Source organism: Rhamphochromis longiceps, linkage group LG7 (assembly GCF_057381845.1).
Source record: "Rhamphochromis longiceps isolate RC_006_pf linkage group LG7, R_longiceps_female_GT1.1, whole genome shotgun sequence".
Lineage (NCBI taxonomy): Eukaryota > Metazoa > Chordata > Actinopteri > Cichliformes > Cichlidae > Rhamphochromis > Rhamphochromis longiceps.
Window position 1 is genome coordinate 28,258,347 of NC_140563.1, and position 12,634 is coordinate 28,270,980.

Consider the following 12,634-nt stretch of genomic DNA (forward strand, 5'->3'; position numbering starts at 1 on the left):
GAAGAAGGGAAGGCAGCTCTGTCAACATGACAACAGTTTTTTTTTTCGGTGATATGGGGCCACTGTAAACATATGATTTATATATATTAAGCTTGACATTAAACAGAATTCAAATTATTTCAAATGAACTCAAAGTATGAAGCAGTAATATTATCCCATTTAATACTGATTAGGAACATTTTTCTGTAGAACAATTATTTTCACTTTATGCACAATTTTCCACTAATGCGTCGTCCCTGTACCAAAGTTGCCATGTCCCAGTGGCCCCCAGGATTACAGGCCTGTCATCCTGTCATCATTACATCATGAAGACCCTGGAAAGACTCATCCTGGACTAGCTCCGACCCATAGTAAGACCACATCAGGATCCCCTTCAATTTGCTTACCAGCCCCATCTAGGAACTAAGGACGCCATCATCTACCTGCTCAATCGTGTCTACACCCATCTGGACCAGTTGGCGAGCACTGTTAGGGTCATGTTTTTTGACTTTTCCAGTGCATTCAACACCATCAGGCCGACCCTCCTGGGTGATAAGCTGGGTGAGTCCTTTGTCACGTGGTGCGAGCAGAATTATCTGCAGCTCAACGTGGCAAAGATCAAGGAATTGATTGTGGATTGTAGGACGACCAGGAAAACCTTGACCCCGTTTCAATATTTAGTATTTATAATCCTCCACAACGTGGACATTGTGGAGGACTATAAATACCTTGGAGTACACATAGACAATAAACTGGACTGGGTTAAAAACACTACTGCACTTTACAGGAAGGGCCAGAGTCCACTCTATTTTCTGAGGTGGCTGAGGTCCTTCAACATCTGTCGGACAATGCTCAGGATTTTCCATGAGTCTGTTGTGGTCAGTGCTGTCCTCTATGCTGTTGCATGCTGGGGAAGCAGGTTAAGGGTTGCTGATGCCAACAGACTCAATAAACTGATCCGCAAGGCCAGTAACGTTTTGGGGATGGAGCTGGACTCTCTTAGGGTGGTGTCAGAGAGGCAAATGTTGTCCAAGATAACACAAAGTTGGACAATACGTCCCACCCACTGCATAACATGCTGACTAGCCACAGGAGCACGTTCAGTGAGAGACTGAGATTACCAAAAAGCACCACTGAACGACAAAGGAAATCATTCCTGCCTGTGGCCATCTCCCTGTACAACACAATCTAATACTCCGTAAACACTGCTATAGTTACATCTTTTTGCACACGCTCTTTCTTACTTATTAATGTTGCTGTCTATGGCAGATGTGGTTATATTTATTCATAACTACATCTGCCAACCCTGGATATTCATTATTTGGTGATTTGTATATATTGTATATATTGTGGTATTCCTTATATCTTAACATATTGCATTGCTAATAGTCTAGTCTGTTTTTGTTTTTGTTTCTATTAGTGTTACTGTACTGGAGCAACCGTAACCCACATAATTTCCCTAGGGATTAATAAAGTATTCTGATTCTGATTCTGATGTCTACTGAGGTATTTCCATAATGTTTCATTGCTTCCTTTTTTATAGGAATGTTTTCTTCGAACACTAAATAATTTCTGGAAATACATAATAGATATTCATTGATGATCCTTAGATGACGGCCTTTAGTTTTCCTACAATATGTTGCTGGCCTCTTCTGGGCAAAATGATAAACTGCAGCCATGATATTTACACAAACAGCTTTATTTCAAGCATTTTCTGTATTTATCTATATCTATGCATCTATAGAAAGCTATCATGCATGAACAATTCAAATATACACATAATTATCTAATAATTCACTGGCTTTACCAGAGCTGGCATGCTAGATTCTTGTTGTAGTACCACGTCACTGTGTATCCACTGAAGTGAAATGGTTTTTAGGCCTTTTTCTCGATGAACTGTCAGTTTGGATTGCGTGTACACAGTCCGAGCTGGTGTGTCTCATCTCTTCTGGAGGTAGTGTATGAGGACTTTCTCTGAGCTCAGAATGTGACTGGGTCTTTTGAAGTCCAGCGACTGCAGTTTCTGGATGCCTACGTACACACACATGCAAGCACACACAAAAAGGGAGGTGTTTAAACTGCCATGTCAACCAGACTTTATTATATTTATGCACATCAGTACACTCTTTTTCAAGAATATAGCAACAATGAAACTTTTTACAATACATTTGATTATAAACCAACTTGAAGTGTAAGTCGTTTAAATCAGCTTTTTTATACCTCTACAGTAACAGTTTCTGAAGTGTGTAAAATGTGTTGCATAATGATAGAAATTCATTGGAATAAATGAACTTATTACTGCTTCTGAGTACAGTAAATTATTACCGTTCACATTAAGACTTCTGTTTCAATGTTCTTAGTTTCTCAGTCCAGAAATAAAAAGCCACGATCATGGGAGTTGCCATAATGAAACTATTTGTTTTCAGGTTACTCTGGATAAGTTTAGAAAGGCCCTGTAGGTTTTTGTCTCATGGTAGCCTGGCCTTCAGATTCCCTGCACCAGCAACCGTGGGTGTGATATTTCATAAAGAGTTTGAACTTTGCACACAGCCTCTGGAGGACAAATGGTGTCACTGCCTCTATGGATGCCCTTTTCAGGTTGTGCTGCTCTCTTCAAACAGGAAAGAGCTGCGTCTAGACTGAAGAAAAAACAACCCAAACTTAAAAACCTTTATTTTCACGGGTTTACATTTAGGCTACTGTCTGTGTGTATAAATGGACTGATTCTTATATAGTGCTTTTCTACTCTACCTGAGCACTCAGAGCACTTTTATACAACTTGCCTTATTCACACCCATTCATACAAGTGTTTTTTCTGTGCTCTTTCTGTCTAACATTCACATACATTCATACTCCAAGATCGGAGAACAACGTGGGGTTTGTATTTTGTCCAAAGATGTTTGGCCTGCAGACTGGACCAAACCAACAACCTGCTGATTAGCAGAAGACCTGCTACAGTGACCCAGTGTGTGCAGGTGTGTCTGTGTGTGTGCATGCACAGGTGTGAGAGTTTGTATGTTTGTGCTTTAACTTCAAGGTTGACTCTTTATGACATTTTGTTTTGTTGTTTTTGCTATAAGACATTGTAGACCTTCCACCATCCATCACATTTCTATCACTAATACATTTCAGGGTTGTGGGGGACTGAAGTCTATCCCAGCTGCCATGGGGGTGTAAGGGAGGTACACCTTGGACAGGTCACCTGTCTGTCACAGGGACCTACACACTGTTCTTTTTCTTTTTTTTTACAGTAAATTATAAGCCCATTGTAATGAAATATGTTTTATAAATAAAATGGACACTGATACTGGTAAATGGACTGGTTCTTACACATCACTTTTAAATTCTACCTGGGCACTGAGAGTGCTTTATACAACTTGCCTCAGTCATACCCGTTCATCTAAGCACTTTTTTTCTATCCTTTTTCTACACAAGTACTTTCTATCTAGCATTCACACTTCCATGGATGCATCGGAGAGCAACTTGGGCTTAGTTTCTTGACAAGGATATTTGGCATCCAGATCAAATGACCTGAGCCACAGCCAATCCATATTGATGCTGATGCTTTGGAAGCCTGTGTTCTGGCTGTCATGGCCGTCATCTCTTTGCCTCTAGCCTCAGCACAGGTATAGGTAGGTGGATCAGTGAACTATGTATATCTTGCCAGTCAATATGCAATTCAAGTTCTCTGAAATTAAGATACCAATCTGGAGCTGTGGGCCTCAGGAGGAGGAACGCATCAGACCATGGTTAAAGAATTGCCAGAGACTAGCAACGTGGAAGTGGCCACAACAATAATCGGGTAATGAATGTCAGAGTCTCTACGCATTTTTTAAACCACATCCCGATCACCTCTCTGTAGTGCTGTGTGCATGAGCCTGATGTACACGACTTCCATAACTCGAGACGGAATTTCTCATTTAGATGTTACTACATGTGAGAACCAGAAGCTGTAAGAAGAGGAGAGCAAAATAACCAACACACCTGATTTTAAGTAATATAGAAACTGCATAATTTTCATACATCATAATGATGGATGATGGATTGAAATGCCCTGCAGGTATGCTGGTGAAAGCCATTAGAGAGAATCGTAATCCTTGATTTATACCCATGGGCCTTGTGAGACAAAAGGTCAGCAGCAGAAGATTGTATATAGATTTCAGGACACTGAACACTGTAACGAAAGATGATTCACCTGGCCTACATGTGTGGAATGATTTCTACCATTAATGGTTGCAAGCACAAAATTTACTTGTGTGTGCAACCTGTTTTACTTATCACACACAATGACGGATGTTTAGAGAGTAATTTGGGATTCTTTTGCTCAAGGACTCTTACCAGAGTGGAGGAGCAGGGAGTCAAACCATTAACATTCTGAGTATTGTTAGGAGCAGTTTGGTTTGGGTTCAAGGAGGGAGGGAGCATATATTAGCCAGGGGAAACCTACACACAGTAATGCCAACTACAGTTTATTTAACTGGAACTTGAGGCCATTAAATGCTGCAAACTGAGAAGGATAATTTGACAGGAGAATGCTTTACAGTGTACTGACAATAACGTGCTTGCCGAGTTATGGACAGCAAACCGAATACAGCAGAACTATAGAGAGTAGCTCAGCTTGCCTCTTTTGAGTCTGATAGTAGTGTAAGCAATAAATATTGTCTTTCCAGTTTTCCAGCAGGTTCCTGGTCAGTTTCAGTGCCCAGGAAAATATGATTTCACAGGAACTGGGACGATCAACCATTGAGCTAAATACTGTAAAAGAATGTAATGGAGAGTCTAAGAGCAATGGATGGATGCCAATGATGCCGGCATACCACTGTTTAAAAGGTATATATGATCTTGCCGGATAAGACAGTATGGAGTGTCTGTTGCAAAATGTGTTAAACATGATATACTTACTAAAGCTAGCTGACACAGAGCTGCTGGTTAGAATACAGTGGGGCAAAAAAGTATTTAGTCAGCCACCGATTATGCAAGTTCCCCCACTTAAAATGATGTCAGAGGTCAGTAATTTGCACCAGAGGTACACTTCAACTGTGAGAGACAGAATGTGAAAAAAAAATCCATGAATTCACATGGTAGGATTTGTAAAGAATTTATTCGTAAATCAGGGTGGAAAATAAGTATTTGGTCAATAACAAAAATACAACTCAATACTTTGTAACATAACCTTTGTTGGCAATAACAGAGGTCAAACGTTTACTATAGGTCTTTACCAGGTTTGCACACACAGTAGCTGGTATTTTGGCCCATTCCTCCATGCAGATCTTCTCGAGAGCAGTGATGTTTTGGGGCTGTCACCGAGCAACACGGACTTTCAACTCCCGCCACAGATTTTCTATGGGGTTGAGGTCTGGAGACTGGCTAGGCCACTCCAGGACTTTCAAATGCTTCTTACGGAGCCACTCCTTTGTTGCCCGGGCGGTGTGTTTTGGATCATTGTCATGTTGGAAGACCCAGCCTCGTTTCATCTTCAAAGTTCTCACTGATGGAAGGAGGTTTTGGCTCAAAATCTCACGATACATGGCCCCATTCATTCTGTCCTTAACACGGATCAGTCGTCCTGTCCCCTTGGCAGAAAAACAGCCCCATAGCATGATGTTTCCACCCCCATGCTTCACAGTAGGTATGGTGTTCTTGGGATGCAACTCAGTATTCTTCTTCCTCCAAACACGACGAGTTGAGTTTATACCAAAAAGTTCTACTTTGGTTTCATCTGACCACATGACATTCTCCCAATCCTCTGCTGTATCATCCATGTGCTCTCTGGCAAACTTCAGACGGGCCTGGACATGCACTGGCTTCAGCAGCGGAACACGTCTGGCACTGCGGGATTTGATTCCCTGCCGTTGTAGTGTGTTACTGATGGTGACCTTTGTTACTTTGGTCCCAGCTCTCTGCAGGTCATTCACCAGGTCCCCCCGTGTGGTTCTGGGATCTTTGCTCACCGTTCTCATGATCATTTTGACCCCACGGGATGAGATCTTGCGTGGAGCCCCAGATCGAGGGAGATTATCAGTGGTCTTGTATGTCTTCCATTTTCTGATGATTGCTCCCACAGTTGATTTTTTCACACCAAGCTGCTTGCCTATTGTAGATTGACTCTTCCCAGTCTGGTGCAGGTCTACAATACTTTTCCTGGTGTCCTTCGAAAGCTCTTTGGTCTTGGCCATGGCGGAGTTTGGAGTCTGACTGTTTGAGGCTGTGGACAGGTGTCTTTTATACAGATGATGAGTTCAAACAGGTGCCATTCATACAGGTAACGAGTGGGGGACAGAAAAGCTTCTTACAGAAGACGTTACAGGTCTGTGAGAGCCAGAGATTTTCCTTGTTTGAGGTGACCAAATACTTATTTTCCACCCTAATATACGAATAAATTCTTTACAAATCCTACCATGTGAATTCATGGATTTTTTTTTCACATTCTGTCTCTCACAGTTGAAGTGTACCTCTGGTGCAAATTACTGACCTCTGTCATCATTTTAAGTGAGGGAACTTGCATAATCGGTGGCTGACTAAATACTTTTTTGCCCCACTGTATCTCATCATTTCAGTTCAATTCATTTTCATTTGTTCCAATTTTGAAGAGAAATCTCTTCACAACAGCCAACCAAATGATCAACACTCTCCAGGAGGTCGGCGTATCAATATCCAAGTCTACCATAAAGAGAAGACTGCATGAAGGTAAATACAGAGAGTTCACTGCAAGGTGCAAGCCACTCATAAGCCTCAAGAACAGAAAGGCTATATTCGACTTTGCTAAAAAACAAACAAACAAAAAACATCTAATAAAGCCAGTTCTGGAAAAAACATTCTTGGTACACATGAAACCAAGATCAGCCTCTACCAGAATGATGGCAAGAAAAAAGTTTGGAGAAGGCGTGGAACAGCTCATGATCCAAAGAGAACTACATCATCTGTAAAACATGGCAGAGGCAGCCTGATGGTTTGAGCGTGTATGGCTGTCAGTTGCTCTAGGACACTCGTGTTTATTGATGATGTGACACAGGACAGAAGTGGCTGAATGAATTCGGAGGTGTTCAGAGACATACTGTCTGCTCAAATCCAGCTAAATGCAGTCAAATTGATTGGGTTTCATAATGCAGATGGACAATGAACCAAAACCTACAGCCAAAGCAACCCAGGAGTTTATTAAAGCAAAGAAGTGGAATATTCTTGAATGGCCAAGTCAGTCACCTGATCTTAACCCATTTGAGCATTTCACTTGTTCAAGACTAAACTTCAGACAGAAAGGCCCACAAAGAAAGAGCAACTGAAAGCTGCTGCAGTTGAAAAGGAGGAAACCCAGCATCTGGTGATGTCCATGATTTCAGGACTTCAGGCTGTCATTGCCAGTGAAGGACTTTCAACTAAGTATTAGAAATTAACATTTTATTGTCAGTTATTTAATTTGTCCAATTACTTTTGAGCCCCTGAAATAAAGGGATTGTCTTAAAAATCCTTTAGTACCTCACGTTATTATGCAATCTTTTTGTTCAGCCCACTGAATTAAAGCAAAAAGTTTGCACTTCAACTGCATCTTGGTTGTTTCATTTAGAATTAATTGTGGTAATGTACAGAACCAAAATGATAAAAAAGTTGCCTGTATCCAAATATTTATGGAGCTAACAGTAATAACTGCAGTTAACTCAGAAAGACCAGTTGAAGAAAAAGAGTCAAAATAAATATCACTGGTCATGTAAATAGCAGTACATGATGTTATGTCTGTGAGTAGCTTTTTCCACATGTGACAGACACCGGGGCACATATTTTTTGACATACAAATGCACAAACACACAGACATCCATACACGCAGATGCACATGAATACTCAAAAATAGTAGCATATAGCAATAGTCAGTAATATCAGTAGGATTATTCCAGCTTTTGATGAGCACCATTGACAGTAACTACAGTCAGAGGTCCAGGGAATGAACACGTTTATCTAAATTGATCCTATAACCCACTCAATTTTCTTCCACTAGGCTATCAGAAGTCCACGACAGATTTAGCTCTACTAACGAAACATAAAAAGAGAGAAGCACAGAAGAGCAAAAGAGAGAAGCTCACTGACCACAAGCCCTCACAGACTCACTGGATGGATCACCATACCAAAAGAACTCCTCATTCGACGATCAGTTTATAGACCAAAATGGATTCTAGTCCATAATATCTTCCAGTCTTCAGTAGTCCAATGATGGTGTTTCATGGCCCAGAGAAGCCTCTTTGTCTTATTCTGATGTCTTAGTAATGGCTTTCTTGCTGCATCTCATCCTGTCAAACCTACAGCTCGAAGGCTTCCTTTCACAGTTGAAGCTGAGACTTGCTTACTACGACTACTATTAAGCTGTGAGCTGCCTATCACGCAAGCTGTTAACTCTCAGAAACTTGTCCTCTGGTTCAGTTTTCTGCATAAAGATTACTTAAAGCATAACTTACATATATAGTAGAACTATTATAATATGTCCACTTTATCATAACACTGAATATGGGGGAACTGTCCTCACTGTGAATGCTTACAGGCTGCAGCCTATGAACAAATAAAACTACTTCAGCTGTTCACAGTGGGTCACCACAGCGGGTAGAGCTCCATATTTGATATGGCAGACTTACATGAACTGACAAAAATGTCCCTCCAGACACAATCCTCTCCGGATTTGGATCTCCTCTTTGGAGCTTTTGCTGTTCAGCCAAATGTGTAAACCACTGCACTGTGGTGCTACTACATGAGTGAAATACATGTTGTGTATTTTGGAATGATATTTCATCTTTAGGCTGCTTCTTTGAGGTTACTACTGCAGTGATTTGGCACTATATAGAAAGAACTGAATTTAACTAAATTATCCAAAAATTGATTATGACTGCGGAAGTAAGTTGTAATTCAGCTCGTCACTTTTTTTTTACCTGGTGCTGAGTGGCAAACTTTTGAAGTTGAAGTCTTGAAGCTGTGAAGTTTTGAAGCTCCCATTCTTGAGGGTTTTTTTTTTGTTTGTTTTTTGCCTTTTGCTTTTTTTAATGACTTCATCGACAGCTACATTTTTTCCTCTGTTTTTTTGACCACAACAAAGAATGGGAGGGAATCTCAGTATTTTATTTGTTTCTATAATGGCTGACATCCCATGTAAACATCCCATGGAACATGACCACATGGTAAGTAACACTCTACACTCTCTCTGTAGGATCTACAAAACTTCTTCAGTCATATTCAGTAAGGGCTGACTTAGACTTTATCGTCCTGTGAAGGAACGTTTCTATGGCTTGAATATTAAACTGTTAGAATGCACAGAGGGAGCTTGTCTTTGCTGTTGCAATTTGAAACCAACATGTTGTTTGGATTTCTTCATCACTTGAGGCAGAGGTCCTCCAAATGACTGTGGCTGTGGTGAATGGATGTGGATAATTAATGGATTTAGGCCATCCTGCGACCAATTACTGCACACGCAGCTGAGCACTTTCATCTATTTCAACTCCACTGACAATTTCAGAAAATCTTTCATTTTCTATTTAATCTCTTTATTGTATCATATTAAACTATGACTGTCTGAGACCTGATTTTTTTTTTCATTTTTTACTTATCTATACATGTATCTGTCTATTTATGGCTGCTGTAACACAGGAATTTCCCAGCACGTGAGATAAATTGGGCGTGGGGAGTGGTGGGGGGTAGAGTTGTTGATATTTTTTGGCCCATTGATAAGGCACTTCAAAGTTGGGTTACGTGAATGCAATTTTATTCCATTTTGAATGGAAACAAGTTATTCTCTGTTTATTTTTTGTACTTTTTGGTTTTCTTTTCTGTTATTCTCAAGTTGGTATGAGGAATCCATTTCTTTTTTAGTACCCATTTCACCTACCTCATCTCTTCCTTATATATCCCTTTAGAATAACTTTGCTTAAGGATACTATGTTAATAAGTCTTTCAGAAACAGAATGAGATAAAATCATGCCATACTGTACCTCGGATCACTGCATACCAGCCAAGGAGGCACTGCTTCAAAACACTGTTGTTGTCCTCTGAGACAAACCTCCTGCCATCTGACAACAAAAATTGGAGAAGACACTTTGTGCTAACACTGATCTTCTTACATGTATGATTCTCAGATGTACTGTAAAATAAAAAAGTCAAAGCTAACACAACTAACAGCTGAACTCAAGAGCTTCTACGGGAGATCAAGTGTGTTACTGATATGTTTTAATAAACATATGGTTCTGGGGCGCACAAGCGAAATGAGAATTATAGGAAGTGACATGTATAACCAGATTTACTTATTTTAAACAACCCTATCTCAACAAGCTTGAATCATAAGATGTTCTTTTTATTATTCCAAAATACATTGTGAAGATTTGTGTTACAAAATTATACAAAATGTAATGCATATGCAATAACAGTAAACTGAGTGCAGAAAATTGAGACATATTATTAAAAAGTTGGGATGATTGTTTTTTAAAAAGTTTAAATTAGAACTAAAATGAGTTTGACATCCCCGATATAGAGAGAAAACGCGTCTGTGTTGTGGTTAAACTCACGTTTGCCCTTCAAGTACATCATGGACTGAGGGCCCCAGTGGATATTCAGCTGAAGGGGAAATACACAACAAATGTTTCCTGGTAAAATATGTGTTACAGAAAATCAGTGGAACAAGTGAGTGGCTATGAGTTTTACCTTCTGCGCATAACAGTAGTCAACAAACAGGCAGATGACTAAAGTACATGTCCAGATAACTGCCACTTTCGTCATCTGGGAATAAAAAGCAAACAAAAAAAATGTTTGTTGTCCAATATTTTGTATCCTGTACATCAACATGCCAACATTGTAAGAATCAGAAAAGTGTGTTAAGCTTCATATCACTTTATCATGCCGAAGAGCTGAAATTGGCACATGTTGAATGTATGTTGCATATTTTATATACATGTATCTGTAAATAAAATGTTTTCAAAAATCCAAGAATAGGTCAACAAAGTTGTTGCCTTTACTTTAATATAATTCATCCATTCATCCATTCATTAGTGACAAATCAGTAACACAGTAGATTAAAATAATTGTGTCTATTAGTCAAAAACAATGCAACTAGTAAAATAATTGAAATCCAAATATAAAATAATGTAGTAGTTAAAGGCATGAAAAAATGTCATACACACACACACACACACACACACACACACACACACACACACACACACACACACACACACACACACATATGTGTGTGTGTGTGTGTGTGTGTATATGACATTTTCACTAAAAAAATACTAAAAAAGCTGATGAATCTACTTTAAATAGGATGCCCCCAAAGAAGCAAAAAAACCCCCAAACTAATAAAAAAACAACACACACACACACACACACACACACACACACACACACACACACACACACACTTATTTCCACTTACTATATCTGCTGTAGCGATAGCATTCAATCCAGTTGCAGCATGTGTGAGTGTGGGTCAGAAAGATATTCCAGTCTGCTTATATCTCCAATGAAAAGCAGGAGTAACACGTTCGATCCAGCCCCACATGAAGCCTGGCAGGACTCCTGTTTACTAAGAGCTAAAAAACAGACTGACGTCAAGACTGTGAGGTGCAGTGAGGAACATCAATCGTGGATCTGTTATATGAGGTCTATAAGTGGTGTGTTTGTGTGTGAATGTGTAACATTGTCCCAGTGAGTAACAGATATTTTATATGTTTACTGTTTTATTGTTGCTATTTTCATGAAATGTTTCCTAATATCAGAAATTATTATTCCTAAAAGTTTCTGTCATTCATTATCATTTATTGTGTCATTCGTTATCTGAGTCCATGGCCCTAATTTTCAGTTCATACATTCTAATAAACTGGAGATTTAAATGTTATACATGCATGACTTCATGACTTTCATGTGTGTGTGACACATGAAAAGAGGTAATTTTGCAATTTCGTTGACCAGGTGCTGTCCGCCGTGCTTGAGCATTTCTGCAGCATTTCTGCAGACACCATGTCCAGACCCGGTGATTGTCCAAGTCAGTGGCTCGGTTGGGTGTACTGAAGGCGAACGTGCTATCGACTGGACACTGGTTCAAGGTGTCTTTGAAGTGTTACAAACAAAAAAAAAACATTATAGTAAATGTACATCTGAAAGGAATGGCTTTATATGGCTTTATATGCCACCACAACTACCTAAACTTTATTTACACACAAGCTGATTATTTCTTTGGACAGTGTTGCAGACTCAATGTGTGTAACGCTTTCTTTTTCAGATCTAGTTGCTATCGGGAAAAGAAAACAGCTCAGAAGATTGGCTTAAAGTAGACATTGTAAGGCGTTGTGGTGTGGATGTGGAGAAGAGAGGACCCAAACAGAGGTTGGTGAAGGATGTGCACATTTTTTTAATGTAAAGGCAGGATGAACAAAACATGAGACTGACTGGCTGAAGGGTGAGCTAACTCAACTGGAAAACTGGCACGTGGGATTGACGATAACAAGACAATGAACTGAGGGAAACTGAGAGCTTAAATACACAGGCTAATGATGATGATGATAAGAGACTGGTGAGTACACAGCTTAACTTAATCTAACTTATCTCTTGTTCTGCTTCCTGTGTTATAACACACGTAGACAGGTGGTTAACACAGTAAGACAGGAAACACATGGAAAATAAACAGTGAATATGA

At 39.7% G+C, this 12,634-nt stretch overlaps 1 protein-coding gene across 1 annotated transcript; it reads right to left on the reverse strand.

Annotated features, from left to right (window-relative positions):
* Positions 1–1,918: 1,918 nt before the first annotated feature.
* Positions 1,919–10,719, reverse strand: LOC146665479 (spexin prohormone 2-like). Its single transcript, XM_085411157.1, has 4 exons — positions 10,645–10,719; positions 10,509–10,557; positions 9,939–10,016; positions 1,919–2,010 (listed from the first exon to the last, which is right to left on the reverse strand). Exons 1-4 carry the CDS (start codon positions 10,717–10,719, stop codon positions 1,919–1,921), a joined length of 294 nt encoding a protein of 97 aa, XP_085267283.1.
* Positions 10,720–12,634: the final 1,915 nt, after the last annotated feature.

Coding starts and splice junctions, on each gene's coding strand:
- LOC146665479 (XM_085411157.1), bottom strand. CDS start 10,719: ATGACGAAAGTGGCAGTTATCTGGACATGTACTTTAGTCATCTGCCTG. Junction 10,017..10,508: donor GATGTACTTGAAGGGCAAAC/GTGAGTTTAACC, acceptor TTTTGTTGTCAG/ATGGCAGGAGGTTTGTCTCA. Junction 2,011..9,938: donor CTGGTATGCAGTGATCCGAG/GTACAGTATGGC, acceptor GTGTGTACGTAG/GCATCCAGAAACTGCAGTCG.